The sequence below is a fragment of the Schistocerca serialis genome, chromosome 3 (assembly GCF_023864345.2).
Source record: "Schistocerca serialis cubense isolate TAMUIC-IGC-003099 chromosome 3, iqSchSeri2.2, whole genome shotgun sequence".
Lineage (NCBI taxonomy): Eukaryota > Metazoa > Arthropoda > Insecta > Orthoptera > Acrididae > Schistocerca > Schistocerca serialis.
The window spans coordinates 887,242,676-887,262,033 of NC_064640.1; the positions used below are offsets into that span (position 1 = coordinate 887,242,676).

Sequence of the window (19,358 nt, forward strand, 5' to 3'; positions counted from 1 at the left end):
AAAAAGTCTTTCAAACTGTTTAAACCAGGCTCTATCTGAAACCAAGTTTTTAATGGTTGCTGGCAATTTATTGAAAATATGTGTTCCTAAATATTTGACCCCTTTTTGGACCAAGGTAAGTGATTTTAGGTCTTTGTGTAGATTGTTCTTAGTCATAGTATTGATACTATGTATTGATCTATTGGTTAGCAACAGAGATGTATTACTTGCAAAAAATTTCATTAAGGAAAAAATATATTGAGAAGCAGTGGTTAGAATACAAAGTTCCTTGAACAGGTTTCTACAAGATGTTATTGAATTTACACCACAAATGATTCTTATCGCATGCTTTTGCACCCTAAAAACTTTTATTCAGTTTGATGAGTTGCCCCAGAATACGATCCCATATGACATAACAGAATGGAAGTAAGCAAAGTATGCAAGTTCCTTTATATTTATGTATCCTACACCTGGCAACATTCTCATGGCAAATACAGACTTGATTTATTTGATTTATTGATCCATTTTCATCTGCAGCTGCACAATGTGCAAGAGAGATTTAGATTTTTTTGTTAATATTAACAGTTTTACATATAATATACCTTTGTACATAATAATACACATTAATATATCAATTAATGATGAATACTTAAATGTTGTTACGCTATATACAGAGAGATAAAATACAAATGTTCTTCTGAATGTGACTACATTGGGTAAACACACCAAAACTTAAGTTTTGTAGGTATTCATTTACTGTGTAAAAGCAGTGATCAACCAAGACCGACTTCAGTTTAGATTTGAAGTGACCAATGTTTTGTATGTGTTTAATGGTATCTGGTAAGGCATTGTATAGTTTGATACTAGGATTGATAAGGCTGTTTTGAAATAACTTTGTGTTGGCGCTTTGAACATGTACATCCAATTTTTGTCTTGTGATTTTGAGTGATGAGTGGTCTTTTTGTATATAAGTTTTGCTTTAAATATATTATATTTTCAAGTATATATATGCAAGGAAGTGGCACGATCACCCTTTTTTGAAACAATGGGCTACATGATTTGCGATTATCTACCCCTTCCATTATTCTTATAATTTTTAATTTTGAATGTTTTGATGGCATCTTGTTTAGGCACTTAAGCAATTCTGTGGTATGTCCTTCCCAACTGAATTTATTATCGAGCTGTAATCCCAGAAATTTAACACTGTCAACCTCTTCGATCTGCATGTCTTCATATGTTATACTCATGCTGGAAGAAAATGTCTTACAGGTTCTGAACTGCATATAGTGGGTCTTCTCAAAGTTTAATGACAGTGAATTAGCTTTAAACCACTGTGCACAGATACAAAATACACATGCGTACCCATTAGCAAACAAACCAGAACAGGAAGCAATAAAGAACATAAGAAATTAAAGACACACTGGACTTGTCACATATAAATTTGGCAATTATGTCATTCGCAAAACCACATTTTGTCAATTCCCAATGCAAAAGTTGTTATTAAAATTATTCATGATGCCACTTATTACATGTAAATGCTTTGGTATAGATAAAAATAAATAAATGCCTTAAATCCACCCAGTATTTAAATTTTGTGGGCGAGTAATGCAGAATCAGTGTTGCAGTCTGCTCTAATATGACACTTGTGGCAAAAGGACATGGCAGTATCAAATAGCAGTATGCCTGCTACTTTGAAACTTCTGCGACTATAGTGAAATGGAATGAAGCAAAAAACATAAGATCATTGTTTCACATGTTCAACTTCAATTCTGCATCAGTTCTACAAGCTGATTTCCCCTGCAAAAAGTTTTATACTTGCTTATTTACCTGGCAGCCGCAGTGAACTGTTTTGCAGTACCATAGTGCATTTGCAAGGAAAGTATTTTCTTCAACACATACAACTAAAAGAATTACCATATTCATATTGTCAACACTAACTGAAAAACTGTAGACTTACTTCCCACACTCTTCACTCTCATGTTATCAACCTTAATGCATCTACATCACATATACTTGCATTTAATCAACCTTAAAGCATCAACATCTACACAAAACCACATCATTACTAGGAAGTACATGACAGAAAACTCTGGTGTATGGCATGCTTTCAAAAGCAAGAGACAAGTGGAATTGTCATTATTCTGAACAAGTGAACTGAAATATATTTTCAAATATTTACAGTGGCTTTCAGGTCAGATGACCACTTGAACTCAAACAGTTAGTTTGAGCACCTACACTTTAATGTACAGTACTTCTAAAATGTGAGTACTCTAAACACTGTCTACAATCTGTGCCTATGAGACGTTCTCCCTCAGATGGTGCTGTTGGTAGAGGGGGCAGTGAGGTAGCTAGTGGGAATCTTTCATCAGTAACATTACCAGATGCCAAGCTGTTTGATACAAATATTGCAATAAAAGGCTAATGGAAGTTTCATGAACATTATGCTTCCTCGATAAGTGTTTGTCACTACACTTTGAAAAAACAAACTACATACAATTCAGAACTTTTAAGAGGTTTCTTACCAGTATATGCACAAAATACGAGAAGCAGATAAAAGAAGTGGACAGTGTCAAATTCTTGGGAGTACAGCTTGACAATAAATTCAAAGGGAGGTGCATGCCATAGGACTGCTGAAACACCTAAACAAATCTCTTTTTGCACTGTGAATGTTGTGACATAGGGTATATAAAAATTAAAAAGCTGACATACTATGCTTACTTTCATGGGATTTTCTTTTGGGGTAACTCATTAAGCCAAGCTAAAGTTTTCTGGATACAAAAACATGCAATAAGAATTGTGTGTAGTGTGAACTCAAGAAAATCCTGCAGAGGCCAGTTTAGGGAATCAGGGATATTAACTACTGCTTCCTAATATATTTATTCCTTGATGAAATATGTCTTATTCAAACCAACAGTTCATTTCTTGGAATCAATACTAGAAATAAGAATAATCTTCACAATAACCTACTTTTGTCCAAATAGGTGTCTAGTATTCAAAAACACACATTTTCAATAACTTTCCAGCAGCCATAAAAAGTTTAACTACCCCTAAAGTTCAGTTTAAGAGGAGCGTAAAGGATTTACTACTAATAACATATAATGATGTGAATATTAGTGCAATCTGATTTCCGTACAAATGTAGTGCAGTAATCATTGTAGGTAAGTGTTGTAAAATGATTCTTCTACTCATCGTTTACTAACTCATAAATGAAAATATGTTTGGAAAGTTTAGATTCACTCCACATGCATGATGATCATTCCACTCTGGTGTGGAAGGAACATCAGCATATACATATTTTCGACATCCTGGAGTATCTCCTCGCTATGGTTCAATTGGAAGGAAAAGTACATCTAATCTAATCGCCTTTGGAAAATCACAATTATTACTTTATCTTCCTACTGGTGACATGGCACGTTACTTTCACTGTAAACAGTGTGTATTTTTCTGCTAATGGGGGCAACTAAGAGGGGAGGTTGGTCACAACATTAGGAAATAAACAATAAGCTCACTTATAAACTGGAAAACAAACTTATCTTCAGACACGGGCAGTCTCAGGGATCACTTATTTTTGCCTGATTTACTAATAGTGATACTTTGAATTCTTTCTGTATCGCGTCTGAAAATGAAACAAACACCTCCAAACATTGCACAGGGGTTATAAATCGTATTCTAATGACGAACTCGTACTGGACTTTGTCGCAATTTATATGTGTGAACACTACGCGAAAATATTATTCCATTACTAGAAATTTAATGCCCAAGAAAGAATTTTGATTTATAATTTCTATCGGCCGTTTTGATGAGATGAAAATTTCTCTCTGCATCGAACATGTTCACTTCTGCCGCAACTTTGTCTTGACTTGGAAAGCTGAGCACGCTATCCTTCCGTCCTGACACGTAAGTCCCTTTATGCTGTTACACTGATATATAATAGCAGGAACTGTTTTACTGTTATAATAATAGTGTTAACCACGAAAATGCTATTTCAAGAGAAACAGCTACGCCCAAAAGCGTTTGCGTTTCGGGAAGCTCCAACATCCTACTGCTTGGAACACTATTTTGCATCGAACAAATAAATTGAAAACATGGAAGTTATTACTATTGGTACACCTTCGATATTAACTTTCACAGGGTGAGGATGCCTCAACGGCTCAAAGTTCAAACTACTGTTTGTCAGTTCTTTTACGGCTTCTGTGAGTTGCCAACCCTCCTCCTTTCTCCGGGCTTGGGACCGGCAACAGCAACTGCGGAGCTACTGAATTCACTCTCACAGCAGCTGAAGGCGGAGTTAAAGAGTTTTTCACCACAAGTTCGCATTTAACAAAGTTTAAACTACTAAAAGCTCTAAAGAGTCTTCTCAAATGTTCAATTTCTCTGGCAACTTCGTCGCCGGAGGTGTGAAGTTTATATGCTGCAAGACTACTGACAGTTAACGAGTGTGAAACCAATCCAATAAAATTTAGTATTTTTATCTCTCCATCAACCCTGCATACCTTGAATTTAGCAATTTACTTGGCTTTTCAATATTAATAAATATGAAATAAACCGATATAACACAAATTTTGGCGTAAAATCGCCTACCCTGTTCGGTCGTCATATTGTTTCTCAACAGAAATACGAGATGGCAGCACGGATACCATCATACTGCAGGATTCAGAACTTGTGTTCTGTGATCAAAGTTTTTCCACCGTCATCTGTATTTTCCAGCGAGTTAAATTTAACACGTTGGTGTTTCCCATATCTTTGGCTCTGTTGTAAACAGTACCCAACATTCCAACTAGTATTTTCGCAATGCACATAATAGTAGAGTGCATTTATCACCTATTTTAATAAATATGTGTAGAGATAAAAAGGAAAATTTAGGTACACTGTGCATGGAGCGCTCCTGAGAGAGAGTAAAGTAACTTTGGTTGCTCACATAATTGTAACCTTTGAAATTCTAGTGGGACGCGCATGGGTTTTGAATGTGTGTTGTGTTCAGTGTTGTGTGTTTAGGAAACAGCTGTATGTGGTTTGGAAGTTGGTCTACGTTACCTGTGTACATCAGTGAAAAGAGGATGTCCTTGATACCCATTTCCTATTAAATTAATGCAGTTACAGAGTGTTTTGTACATTTTAATTTCAAATTTGGAGTGTTGTGTCGGCATGTAAAAATCAACACACAGGAGACCAGAATACTTTCGTTATTAACAATGGAGTTCGCCAAACGTGAAATGGAGAAATATGGATGGAAGGAAGGTACGTAACGTTCAAATCCTTGTTATAGAACACGAAAAATCAAATGCTTTTGTGATATGCTATTATATGTGAGTGGTTGGATTTGGTTATCTTTGTCGCTTTCTGTAAATGTAGCAAACACCAATGTACTACGTCACACATTTTCACTAATTCTGTAAGCTGATAAACCAGAAACTATGTCACCGCCGTTACAAGTGAAGCCACATTTACTGTGATGTGTGTTATTTACACATATTATAACTACACTATGAAAAAATGCAAGGCGAGGGCGCTATGTAAAATGAGTTTTTCCAAAATTGTAGCATATTTTCATGTCATGCTTTGTACACAATGTCAATCATGTAATGGAAAATCACTGAGGGCCTAACCAATTTGTCCTGGACACTAAGTAGTTCCTTTCACACAGTGTTTAAAGGTAACACACATTTAAGTTCCGATCACTAGATCATAACATGGAATCACAGTTTTAATAATTTCAACTGCATCTACACAGTGACATGTAAACTCTACCTGTGTATGGAAGCGATCGTTTCACATGTTATGTGACAAATGTTGTGACGTCTTAAGGATGCCATTAGAATTTATTTTACTCTGACCCCAACAATTTTATGCCAGAATAATTTCCTGTTTGTGTTTACTGATTCTCAGTAGACTATAAACTCTGGTATCGTACTGCAATTGCTCTAATGTGCCACTGTTTTGCAGATATCAGTTTTCTCTGTCACAGTTTCGGAAAGATTTAGGCTTATTCGTTTTTAACTTGGTTGGTACACAGCTAATATTGTTTGTTTGTCGTCTTTGGGATTGTCTTGGTGATGAACTCGTGAATTGGGTTTCTCTTGCTTCTCATGATGTATTATTTATTTATTTTGTTTGATATTGCAGTCTTATTCATATGTACCACTATCAGCATGATTAATATTGGGAATAGTATTATTTTTCTGCTCTGAATGATTGTCGAATTAGGGCAGTGGAAGAATCAACTAGCTAATTACAATCATCACAGGTGCAGCTTAAATTAGTTCTTTCTTTCCATAATTAATTCCAGTTGTGTATCATTGTTAGATGGTACAGGTACACATTGTTGAATTAAATACTATAATCCATCAGGTTGCATCATGTAGCAGGCCGTAATTTTATCGTTAAAAGGTGATCTGCCAAACCCTGGTAAGCCGGAAGGGAAAACATTCATATAGCTACATTTGTGAGTAACTCATGTGACAAACAAATGCACAGTTTGTCTGCTGTAGCTTTCTCTAAATGTTGACTCTAAGGTAGACAGCCCGACTTTGCACATGGTTCTCATGTGCCCAAGTTATAGGTATTATAATGAAGCTGTATGGTGTTTTACCCTTCACACATTTCAGGTTTTGACAAAATGTCTTACAACTGCCTACTATGTGGTAAGATGTCATTACTAATTTATTGATGATTACCAAATTTATTGATGTACTACCTAATGATGATCTAAGAGCATAATTAGAAATAAATAAAAACTCCAGTAGCAGCTGTCGTGGTTATAATTACGTTGCTTTTAGAATACTTAACAGCTCTTGAGCAGGGAGTGGGGACAAAGAGTAACCGAACCTTACAAAACTAAGACTGGGATATCTCTTTGAAGATTTTGTCCAGGCAGTTAATTACTTTAATTTGCTAATCGTTTATTTATGTGAAAAAGTAGTTGCACTGTGGTCTGAATCGCACATGTAAATGTGAACCTATATGTCTGATTCACAAGGGGATGCTCAAAGATTTTGAAACTATGTGCATGGTGAACATTTGGCTGCAAGTCATTGCAGTACTTCCTCATTTCCAGTGCTACAATTTTTCTTTCTGACTACATCTTTTCGTTGACCTACACTGTTGGATAGAATCCTTTCTGAAACCTAGCTCACTTTTAGGAAGTCAATTCTGGCTTCTCTCACTATGTTTCATAATTTTACACCACTTGTTATGGTTAACTGATGTTCGGTTCCCATATCTGGGTTTGACCTCCACCTTTTCAAAAAATTTTACATTTTGTGTGGGCCATGTCGTGAAGGTCATCCAACGGAGCCAGTCCATGTGGATATTGTGAGGTACTCATACAATGATGGCAGTATCAATGCCTGGCCCATGCCGAGTAGTAGTGCCTGTCCATTGTGGGGGGCACTGGGACCAGGCATGATCACTAATGAAGCGAACAACCGAATAAAACAGTCTTTTATATATATATATATATATATATTTTCTGAACCGAGCACAACAACAACTTGAATGGAAAATTGGCGAATATCAAGCAGGTTTCAGGCCAAATAGATCTTGCCCAGAACAGATTTTAGTCCTCAAACTAATTCTCAGACATCAAAAAATTTACAATAAAAAACTAGTTTGTACCTTTGTAGATTTTAGAAAGGCTTATGACTCAGTGGATCGTGAATCTCTTTTCCAAATTGTGAAAGAACAAGACCTGGATCCTAAAACCACGGCAATTATCAGAGACACGTTAACTGGTACAAAATCAAAAGTAAAGTTCAGAGGAGAAATTTCAGAATCCTTTGAAATAAAAACAGGCGTGAGGCAAGGTGATGGACTCTCTCCGTTGCTATTTAACTGCGTTCTAGAAAAAGTAATACAAGAGTGGCGCGAACAAAAATTGGAGTTCAAAATTGACCAACCAGTGAAATTAGGACGAACAAATATTCGAATAGACTGTTTGGCCTTTGCAGACGACTTGGTTATTCTAACGCAGGACATCCAAATTGCTCAGAAACAAATAGAAATTCTTAAAGAAACAGCAGAAAGAGTAGGTCTCCAAATCTCATTTGAAAAAACACAGTATATGACTAGCAACAAACTGGCACCCAAACTTTTGGAAACTAAGTATGGAAAAATCAAAAGAGTTTCACAATTCAAATATTTAGGTGAAACAATCTCAGAGACTGGTCTAGAAAAAATTGGAAATGAAATTCGTTGTCAAAAGATGGAGACAGCTTTTAGACTTACAAAAGACATCTACAACAAAAAATGTCTCTCGAGGTACTCTAAATTGAGACATTACAACACGGTCATAAAACCAGAGTGCCTTTATGGGGTTGAAACGCTAATTTTAAACAGAAAAAAGGACATTCAAGAAATCCAAAAAAGAGAAAGAAAAGTAGTCAGAAAAATTCTAGGTCCAAAATATACTGAAGAAGGAACATACAGGCTAAGAGCAAATAGTGAAATTCAACAATACACCAGCATATATTCGGATATGAAAAAACGCAGATTAAAATTTTATGGGCATATTAAAAGAATGGATGCTACCAGACTAACTAAACAAGTAGTGGAATTCTACGAAAATCGAAGTAAAGCTAAATTTGAGACAATAAAACGGATTGCTGCTATAAAAGAGGACATGAAAGAGGCAGATATAAAACAAGATGAAATTCAAGACAGAAAATTATTTAGGCAAAAAATTCATGACTGGGTAGTTGGTCAAGCTGAAAAACCAAAGAAAACTGGAACCACATGGTCTGATGAAAGGAAAAGAGCTCATTCCGAGAGAATGAAAACAATTTGGGCAGAGAGAAAGTCTAAAAGAAAATAACTGAATGCCCCGTGATTGTACTTCGTGTGGTCCAGTAGGGCCCAAACGTGAATAATAATATATATATATATATATATATATATATATATATATATATATATATATATATATATATATATATATATATATATATATATATATATATATATATATATATATATATATATATATATATATATATATATAATCAGGCTGTTACCATCCGACTCAATCTATACCTCAGGCTAAGCTACAGATCAATCTGCCATTACAACCAGTTTTTTCCCCCACATTCGTTGGCTTCACCAGTTAACAACAGAATTGTGAATATATGCACCAAAAGGTGATGTAACAGAAGCCAACAGCCCATATCAAACATTCCTCCTGATGCATAGTGCGTTCTGTTCTGAGTGGTTGTTCTCTCATTGTTAAAAATTATTGTTGACTGCACTCTGTTACTGCCTGTTGTCACTGTTATTGACATGCCGATATATACTTTTCGTTGAGTGGCACTAAATACCTTTTAGTTTAGTTTTCAGCCCATGGTTATGAATAGGTGCTTTCTTAGTAGTGAACCTCGAGCCTCGATCAAATTGTCTAAACACTCAGTGCATGAGAATGGAAGAAAATGTATGACTGGATAAAAAGTGATCTCCAGATGAATTCAGTGAGATACATAGTATCTGCAAGGATGATTCATTGTATGAAACTACATTAACCAAAGAAATTCAGATAAAATTAATGAATGATTACAAATACAATATTTCACACAAAAAATACTTTGCACATGTGACATTTTAATTTACCAGGAAGTTACAAGGAAGAAAGTGATGACAATGTGTAGTTTCTTATGTGGAAATGGAAATTTTGTCATGGTGGTCATGGTCTTATCAAATGCACATACTCTCCAAAAGGCTTTTCATACTTTATTACCGTACTTCATTTCACAAACCGTGGTAGAATTTCATACAGCAGAACTTCTAATGTGACAAAATATCCCACATTCCAACACGATTAGAATGCCACGGAGGAGGAGAGATTGGACTTGGTTCACTAACATAACCATGGTATTGCCTTTTATCCATGTCGGAGCTAGAATCTGTAGCAAACTTGACAAAATTTACAGAGTGGTTATAATTAAACTTTTGCCAGAAGAGATCGCAGGAACAATTCCTGAATCACCAGGTAATTCAAACTTCCGAATCAAATTCTTCAACCCCAGTGCAGAAAGATGACCTTTCCATATTCCTTTAATGCATTGGTATTCATAAAGAGCTACAGCACTGTTGCTGTTGTTTTGGTAAAACAGCATCATGATTAACCCTCGAGTGTGTGTGCCTATGCGTAAAGTGTGCCAACCACAAATAATATTGTCTTGTACCGCTCCATGGTTGCTTCAAAATTGTGAGCTTCAGCTATCACACTACTAACTTGTGCTGTCAAAGGGCCAAGTGAACAGCAGTAATATAAAACAAACAGCTAGCTAGGTGAGAAAAAATGTACAATATGTGCGAGAAGCTGACCTAGATTACTAGCTAGCGGCACAATCCCACAGTGAGATAATTAACAATCGAATAAGCGATTTGCTCTGATCTGATGCAACTGTGCTATTTAATCCTTCGAGTTAGTCATTACTCCGGGATAACACTTGTATGTGGCATCAGAGAGATATAATGTAAGTTCATTTTATTATTGTTCAATTAAACTAAGATTAAGCTGTGATTTTGCTCATACATGTTTACCTTAGTAACATAAAGACAGCTATTCTTTACATGTGTACAAAGTGCGCTGCGCATCTGCTCGTGTTATAAAAGTGGTGTGCCCACTCGAGCATCAAAGCCTTGCTCATCTTGTCCAGACCTGTGTTGACCATCTACAACTGCAATGCACACTAATGCTTGTACCGAGCGAGGTGGCGCAGTGGTTAGACACTGGACTCGCATTCGGGAGGACGACGGTTCAATCCCGCGTCCGGCCATCCTGATTTAGGTTTTCCGTGATTTCCCTAAATCGCTCCAGGCAAATGCCGGGATGGTTCCTTTCAAAGGGCACGGCCGACTTCCTTCCCTAATCCGATGAGACCGATGGCCTCGCTGTCTGGTCTCCTTCCCCAACACAACCAACCAACCAACCAACTAATGCTTGTGTTTCAGTCGTTTATCACTTTACCAGTAATGGGGGTGAGGGGGGGGGGGGGGCAATGGGTGGGTGGATGGATAATCAGGACAGTGTCCTAGCCCTCTGAGCTGTGCTATCCGGAACCCAGTAATGATCACACAACTTTAAGTAATTGATACTATGTCACTCTTACCAAATGTGTTGAGTTCCTTCCCTTGTGTGTTCAAAAACGTATCATTTTACCTCAGGCAGTGCTTATCTCATAAGCACCGTAGATTAATGCCTCTTTTTAGAGAATTAATGTGACACTACTGAGAGTTGATATAATTTATTTACATCGACTCCACCTCTGGGAATTCCATGAATGTCCTGCTATTTTGTTGCAGTCTTGCAGTGTACTATCCCCGTGTTGCAGTTATGCTATTAAGCCAAAGAATAATATGCCTGTTAGTGAAAATAAGCCTTGACATGTGAAACTCGCAACAAGACAATAGGCTCCCTCTGTTGAATTGCAAAGGGGGTATAAAGTTGAAGTTAATATTTACGCATTGCCTGCATGTCATTAATGCACGGCTTCACGTTCCAGTGCAAAGGTGCACCTGTATTCAATTCTTGAATATACTGTTTTCTGTTAATAAACATTGTGATTGAGTTTTATTCATTGGCAGAAGTGAGACCCTTTGTTTAAATGAAGACATGCTCACGAATGAAGGTACTGATAGAATGAGTGTAGTTTGTGCTATGAACAATTGTTTGTTGACAGATTGTCTCTAAACTAGTTGTCATTTTGATATTGCAGTGTGGCCAGTTCATCCTGTGTGTCACATGATAAAAAATCAGCAACATTTGCATTTGATGTTAACCTTTTGTGGTAAACACATAAAAACATTTGGGAAAAAGTTTTATATTTAATTTAATGGAAACATTTTTTTCCACAGAGTACTCACTTCTACACCGGTGGAAAAAAATCACAACACCAAAAAATTGTAAATATAGAGTAATACACATTTGTGTAGGTAACATATTTAAGTGATTAACATTGATAGATCACAGTTCAATGTAAGCACGAGATAAGAAATTGCAAGTGTGAAATGCCAGTACATTAATGACAGGTGTAACTGCCAGAATGTTGAACGGATGCATGCAAACGTGTATGCAGTGTGTTGTACAGGTGCCGGATGTCAGTTTGTGGGATGGAGTTCCATGCCTGTTGCACTTGGTCGGTCAGTACAGGGATTGTTAATGTCATTTGTGGATGATGCTGGATCATATTTGAAAACGTCCCTTGGAATGTTGTTCTTGAACAGGTTGAATCACCAGACTGACAACAAATTTGTTGTCAGGGTGCATGGGATAACCATGAGAGTGCTAATGCTGTCTTACTAATTCGCACCCCACACCATAACTCCAGATGTAGGTCCAAATGTGTGTAGCACGCAGACAGATTGGTTGCAGGCCCTCAACTGGCCGCCTCCTAACCAACACGTGATGATCACTGGCATTGAGGCAGAACCAGCTTTCATTAGAAAACACAACAGACCTCCACCCTGCCCTCCATTGAACTCACTTGACAACTGCTGAAGTCACAAATGGTGGTTGTTTTGGGTCAGTGGAATGCACACTACAGGGCATTGGGCTCGGAGCTGTCCTTGAAGTAACCAATTTTTAACAGTTCATTTTGTCACTGTGGTACTAACATCAGCTCAAATTGTTGCTGCAGATGCAGTATGATGCAGTAGAGCCATATGCTGAACATGTTGTCATGTTGCCACATGGAGTCCTGTTTTCTTGGCACCTTACATTCTCGTGATCACCTCTGTCAGCAATCATATACAGTGGTTACATTTCTGCCAAGTCTTTCTGCACTTTCACAGAGGGAACATCCAGCTTCTTGTGGCCCTGTTACACTACCTCTGTGAAACTGAGGTGTTGGTAATACCATCTTTCTCGCCATAAAAGCATTCTTGACTAATATAAACTCATTATGTACAGTTTCAGAGGTAACTAAAGGTCATGACCATTAAAGTGTATATTTAAAGCAAACCTTATTTGCATCTAGTGCCACTCTTATGCGACTGGCACAAAATCAATAGACAACATCTTTCAATTGTGGATACACACCTGCCAACTTTCATTTATGTCTCACAGCTCCTTTTTGTCATTGCAATTTCTCTCCATCAGTGTACATATAATAGATATTGCAAGAAATTACTGTAGTCAGTTAAGGTGTATATTGTTCCCCGTTGCTGTTCATTGTATCACAATTTTGCCATTGCAGTTTCTATTATGCTCTCTCTCTCTCTCTCAGAACCGTCAAATGTTGAGGTACTCTGTGAAATAATCTGATTTGTGTGTCATTTTAGTCATGTGGAACCAGACAGTTCAATAAATTACAAGTTTTTGTTTTACCACATTTCACAGGGAAAGGGCTTGGTCGAAATGAAACAGGTATGACCAAGGCCATAACTCCAAAACTGAAGTTTGACACTGCAGGTATTGGCCACGATTATTCAGAAGAATTCACCTACAACTGGTGGGAAGTTGCTTATGATAGTGCCTTGAAAAATGTAGCTGTTAAGTCAAATGAGGTAAGCAACATTCAAATTTATAACTCTTACAAACAAGTATCTGCCACTCCATCTGGACAACTGTACAGAAACCGTATAAAGATTATTCTTTAATAAAACCGTCTTGGTTGCAAAAATAATGCTTTAATTATGCGTTTCACCTTTATAGGGCACCATCAGATTGTCTACAAAAGGAAGAAAGGCGAAACATATCGTTAAAGCAATGTTTTAGCAACCAAGATTGTTTTATTCAAGAATATTACATATGCCATATACAGGGTGTCTCTCTTAAGATCATCACGTGCATATTATCTGGTGTTTTGGCTGATATTAACACTTCTGTTTTTGCAGTGTGTAGTTGGAGTGAATCCAAACAAATACTACATATCACATCTTTCTGGTGTCTGTGGAAAGTATCGGTTTGTTTCCTTTTACTAACAAAATGATTTTTAAAGCAAAACTTGCGTGCCTGTTCGATAGAGCAGTCCCAAATTAGTCTAGGGTGAGACTTGTTTTATTGATATCTATTAGCAGGAGCAGTAAAACATGAAGAATAACCAGTACTCCAGCAGCGACTCAAGTGCTACCCTGACCTGCACTGGCTGCTGCTGCCGTAGAGAAACTCCACTTAGTTGTTGCTGGGGCACCAAATATTCTTCGCATTTTAGTGACTCTGTTCATACATGTAGATAAAACAAGTGCACACTAGACTAATATGGAACAGCTCTGTCGAATGGGCATGTAAAATTCTGCTTGAAAAATCATTTTGTTTGTAACGGGGAAACAAATTGACATGTTGTGTAAACATAGGGTGTCGTGCTAAAGATGTGATGAGCAGTATTTGCTTGGGCTGAGTGCAGCTACACATTGCAAAAAGAAAATTGCAAATATCTGCCGAAACATCATAGAAAATGTGCCTAATGACCTATAGGAGAGAGACCCAGTATAGCTGAATTCATGGTATGGTGTATTATAAGTAATAGCAAAAACTGATGTGGCTGGAACTATACACTAATAGAAGCAAAACATTCCAGTAAACATGGGCCAGTAAGGAAGCAGTTTGTGAATGTGTAACTATAGACTGCCACTGACCTCGGTATGAAATATTGTCCTAGTTAGTAGAAATGTAATCAAAGGTAAACTTTTTGATCGAGTACGCACCTTATTGAACTCAAATTTTGCCCATGGCCTACTGCTTCAATGGGTTATGTCACAGATTACTGTACAATCATACAGTATTTTACAGGCTATAAGACACACTTTTTTCTTCAAAAATTGCCCCCAAAATTCAGGTGCATCTTATGCTTGAAATTAATATAAAAATGTCCAGTGCTTGATTTAAAATTCCCACCAGTCTTAAAAATAGCCAACTGTTCAATGCCATGGGAAACCTATCTCTGGCAACATCGGATTCAATTGGCAGCAGCAGTAGACCAATGCAACGACCATGAGTAGCAGGGAGTCACAAGCTTGCTTACACTGTCTTCCCCCTGCCCTGCCGTAACAAACGCAGAACACTGTCTAGCCTATGACGTGTCATTGCAGTCTACGGTGCCAGTGAACTGGAATGGAAAATAGTTTGTTTTATTGGTAACAGTGCAATATGTTTGTTAGTAGCTAGTTTAGTAGAAGATTTGAAAAAGATGAGGAGGACTAAATGTGCAAATAGAGGACAGAAAGCAAAATGGCCAAAACTAGATGATGACACATTGAAATGGATTCAAGGACACTGTCAAAATGTAATGGCAATTAATACAAAAATGATTTAAATACATGTTCATAAGCTAGTGCTACAGTGGAACTTAGAGACTCTAAGGGTGGACTTGGCTGGTGCTACAGGTTTATGAAGCTTCATGGACTTAGCTTGCGAACCAAAACCAAAATATCTCAGAAAATGCCAGAAGATTATGAAGAGGAAATATTATCATTCCATAGCTTTATTATTCAGCATCAAAAGAAAACCATTGTTGGACTAAGCCAAATAGCAAATATGGACAATACTCCTCTGATATATGATGTGCCGAGTAACAGAACTGTTGCCATGAAAAGTGCTAAAGCTATAGCTATAAAAACAAGTGGACATGAAAACATACACTACACTATTGTCCTTTCATGTTGTGTTGATGGTACGATACTTAATCCAATTATCATTTTCAAGTGCAAAACATGCCAAAACCTTCTGAAATACTGCCAGATGGTGGTGTTCACGTACATGACAAGGGTTGGATGGATGAGGCTGGTATGAAATTATGGATTAACTAAGTGTGGGAGAAAAGGAAGAAGGAAAGGTGCTTTATTGAAGAAGAGTTATCTTCTTGTGCTAGATCAGTTTAGTAGTCATTTGAAAAAATCTGTGAAAGAGAAACTGAGACAGGTAAATACAGAGCTTGCTGTTATTCCAGGAGGACTTACTTCACAAGTGCAACCTCTTGATGTCTTGATAAATAAACCATTTAAAGTGCATATTTGAGAGGAATGGAACTAGAGGTGTACAAATTCCCCTTGCAGCCTGCTTGCCCCTAGCTCCTCTGCAACCATTCATGCAGGTCAGCCTGCCGTGACGTAAACACAAGAGTACGCATCTACTGAGGCATAGTGGGTAATGCGACCGACTTGGGCTCCCGCAAGCTCGGGCTACCTGGGTTCCCGCAGGCCTGCCAAGCTTCATGGGACCCGCTCACTTTGCTGCGCCTGACAACAGGTTGCGCTGTCAAGCTACCGTGACTAGAGTAGCCACATAGTTAGCCCGCAGTTCATTTATCGCAACGGTGGGGGCAGCATAATGAATAGGTCGGACTTTCGTGAGATTGAAAAAAAATTGACAACTGGCGAATACATGCTGGTAACGAAACAGAGCACAAGTGCCCCATAGGAAACGTTTTCGTGTGTTTATGAGGCCGCTTCAAATAAATCGGTAGGTGTGTCTCAATGCAAACTATGTAAGAAGCTCTTAAGTACTTATTCAGGAACCTCGAGTATGTTACGACATGTGTGCAAATTTGACAAGCAGTTCCCTCACTCCGTAAATATCTTGAAAGAGGACAAAGATTAGTGGCCGAAAAGGGCGTTGAAATGTGTGCTAAGGACCTGAGACCATTTAGCAGTATAGAGGGAGAAGGATTTCATGGTAACCCGCAAACGATGTCAAAATCTTTTATAAGGTACTCTATTCCATGCACTGTCCGAAATATTATGTAAGACAGTAATGTTAATCTTGATGGTCAAGTGTGCAAAATTTCTTCAAGATCGGAATAAAACTGTAGGTTGGTGTAGAAGTGTGTAAGTAAAATACCCTCCGCCATGCACCATTCAGAATTTTAAGCAGACAGTGCCCTTCATCCTGCTTTGAATATCAAGTATGCCAAATCTCATCAAGATTGGAATAAAAAGGTACAATTTGTCGAATTCCGTTAGGTAAAGTAACCTCTGCCATGCACCCTACGAAATTTTAAGTAGACTGTGACCTTCCTCTCGGTTTCAAGGTATAGTGTGCAAAATTTCATCAAGATTGTATGCAATACAAACACACGGACACAATGAAAATACACTTTCAGTTTTTCTCAAATTTTCCAATTTTTCGGTCGATTTTCGAAAATTTTTATTTCATAAAAACCTTGTCCTGAGAATTACGAACACCGCAAAAAAAAAAAAAAAAAATGCCGAATTGGTCCAGCCGTTCTCGAGTTTTACGCTTGTCAACGCATTTGGCAATTCATTTTTATTTATATAGATAATAAGCCCAAAATATACGCGTAAAGGAAGAATGTACAAATAAAACCCAATATTTTTTGACCTGAAATAAACCCTAACATTATATATATATATTAGTCTTCTGGTGCTCAGGTAAAATAAAAACTTTTAATTAACATTCATAGTACGACAATGACGCGCGCAGACTAAACGGCTGCGTAGCGCAGCTCAGCAGTAATATGGGTAGGAAAGCAAGTTTCCCGCAGCCTGCCCGGGTTGGGTTCTGCTTGGCTTGGCTGGGAGTGGAGCAGCCTGCCCGCCTGGCCACCGGGCAAGCATGGGCGGGTTAAAAGCGGAACATGTACACCTCTAAATGGAACAAATGGATGCTGGATGAAACCCAACATGAATTCATGCAGAAGGGAGCTTTAAAATGACCTACAATCAAACAAATGTGTCAGTGAATAAAACAGTTGTGGTATAGATTGAGAGAAGACATTATTATCTTTCAAGAAGTGCGGTATAAGTAATGCTCTCAATGGCAGCAAAGACAATCTTATAGACAAAGAGGAAGAATATAAAGAAGAAAAATCATATGATGATTTTCAGGGATTTTGAAGGTCAGTTCGGTTTTAAAAAACTAAGATTTTTTTAGTCTGGCTTTGCAATCTAACAACAAAAATGGTAAAAATGTTATTTAAAAAAACTGCCTAAAATTAAGGTATTTCTTACAGTCTGTTGCATCTCATAGTCCATAAAATATGGTATTTGTTAAAGGAGGCATTCCATCTGTTGTTCTCACATTTGATTTTCATTTGTGTATGTTTGGAGTGGGGGGGTCCTTATTTCCCCTGAAGAAGGTGGCAGTTAATGATAACAGACGAATGTTGTGGCATGTTAAACAATATCCACTGACTGGAATTAGATGAAGTTGTAGAGTGATGACACCAGTAATGTTTTATTTTTAACATACTTATTTGGTGCTGTGTTAAAGAGAGGAGCTAATTATCAAAGACAGGCAACTTCATTTTTCCTGAAGTTTAGATGTTAACTGATTCCAGTAGCATTTTCTATGTCGAATTTAATTTTAATCTTCTCAAGCTTCAACAAAAGACTAAAATGTGTTTAAAATGAATGTAAATCATAATATGCGGAACAAAATTCAGACAATTCCATTACATTTCTGCTTCGTTTTCACTCATCTCCAGCAGCAACCAATAAGATAATTGGAATGTCTCTCTGGCATTCCCATATTGCAGTGTGCATCCGGTATGGCAGAACCTCACCCATTATATGTTGTCAACACCCCACCCCCACCCCCAGGCAGCTTGCCACTCTTTGGCGGGTTCGTACTTGGCTACCACAGGGCCCAAGCCTTTGGAGCATTTTTTCCCTCCTGTGCTGCATGTCTATCCTCTAGCTATTCTTTTTCCCCTCCCTTGGGGAACATGTCTGGGATATTATTGGGAATGTTCTGCATTCTGTCGCTGACATGCGCACAGTTTCACCTTTGTTTTTCACTCCCTTTTCCCTCCTTTGTTTCCCTTCTTCCTCCCTGTGTGCTCCTGAAGGCCGACCCATGCATCTGACGTGTAACAGGTGACTGGATAATGCTTAATTCCCAGCCCCAGGTTGACAGGTAGGGTTCGCTCGTGCCCCTTGGTACAGGCCAGGCCCAGGGAGGGGTGATTGCCTGAGCTGTAACCTTCCCAAATTGCTGATTGGTCCCTCTGTCAGGTGTTTGGGAGGTGTGAACAATTGCCAAATGTAGGTGTGCCCCCTTGTGAAGGGGTCCCCCAATTGGAAGGAGCGGGCCATCAGAGACACTGGCAGTCGTGGAGATTTCCTCGCGATGAGTCAATAATCTTCCCACTCAACGTGTACAAAACGTAAACGTAATGAGACTAGTGATTCAAGGACCCTTCCCACTGCACCACGGTTCCTCGTGGTCTCACGTACTGAAGACAGTCAGTCCTTCACCACAGTAAATCTGTTTATTATTCAGAAAGGTGTAGATGCAATTGCTGGCCCTGTGACATCCTGCCCTCGTTTACAGAGTGGCGCTTTGCTTTTGGAGACCACTTCTGATTCTCACCCACAACAACTGATTGCTGCCTCACTTCTCCACCGTTACCTTGTTCGTGTTGAGGCCCATACAACTTTGAATTCTTCCCATTGTGTAATTTACACCAGGCTGCTTGATGGTCTAACCAAGG

General features: G+C 38.1%; 1 protein-coding gene across 2 annotated transcripts in view; it reads left to right on the forward strand.

Moving 5' to 3' along the window:
• Nucleotides 1-4,729: 4,729 nt before the first annotated feature.
• Nucleotides 4,730-19,358, forward strand: part of LOC126471121 (G patch domain-containing protein 4) — a 56,980-nt gene continuing 42,351 nt past the window's right edge. For both annotated transcript variants that reach the window (XR_007586293.1, XM_050099203.1), the window contains exons 1-2: nucleotides 4,730-5,217; nucleotides 13,307-13,473. Coding sequence is in view for 1 of the 2 variants with exons in the window: in XM_050099203.1 (XP_049955160.1) it covers nucleotides 5,172-5,217; nucleotides 13,307-13,473 (213 nt within the window). In the remaining variant the exon portion in view is untranslated. The remainder of the gene's footprint in view (nucleotides 5,218-13,306; nucleotides 13,474-19,358) is intronic.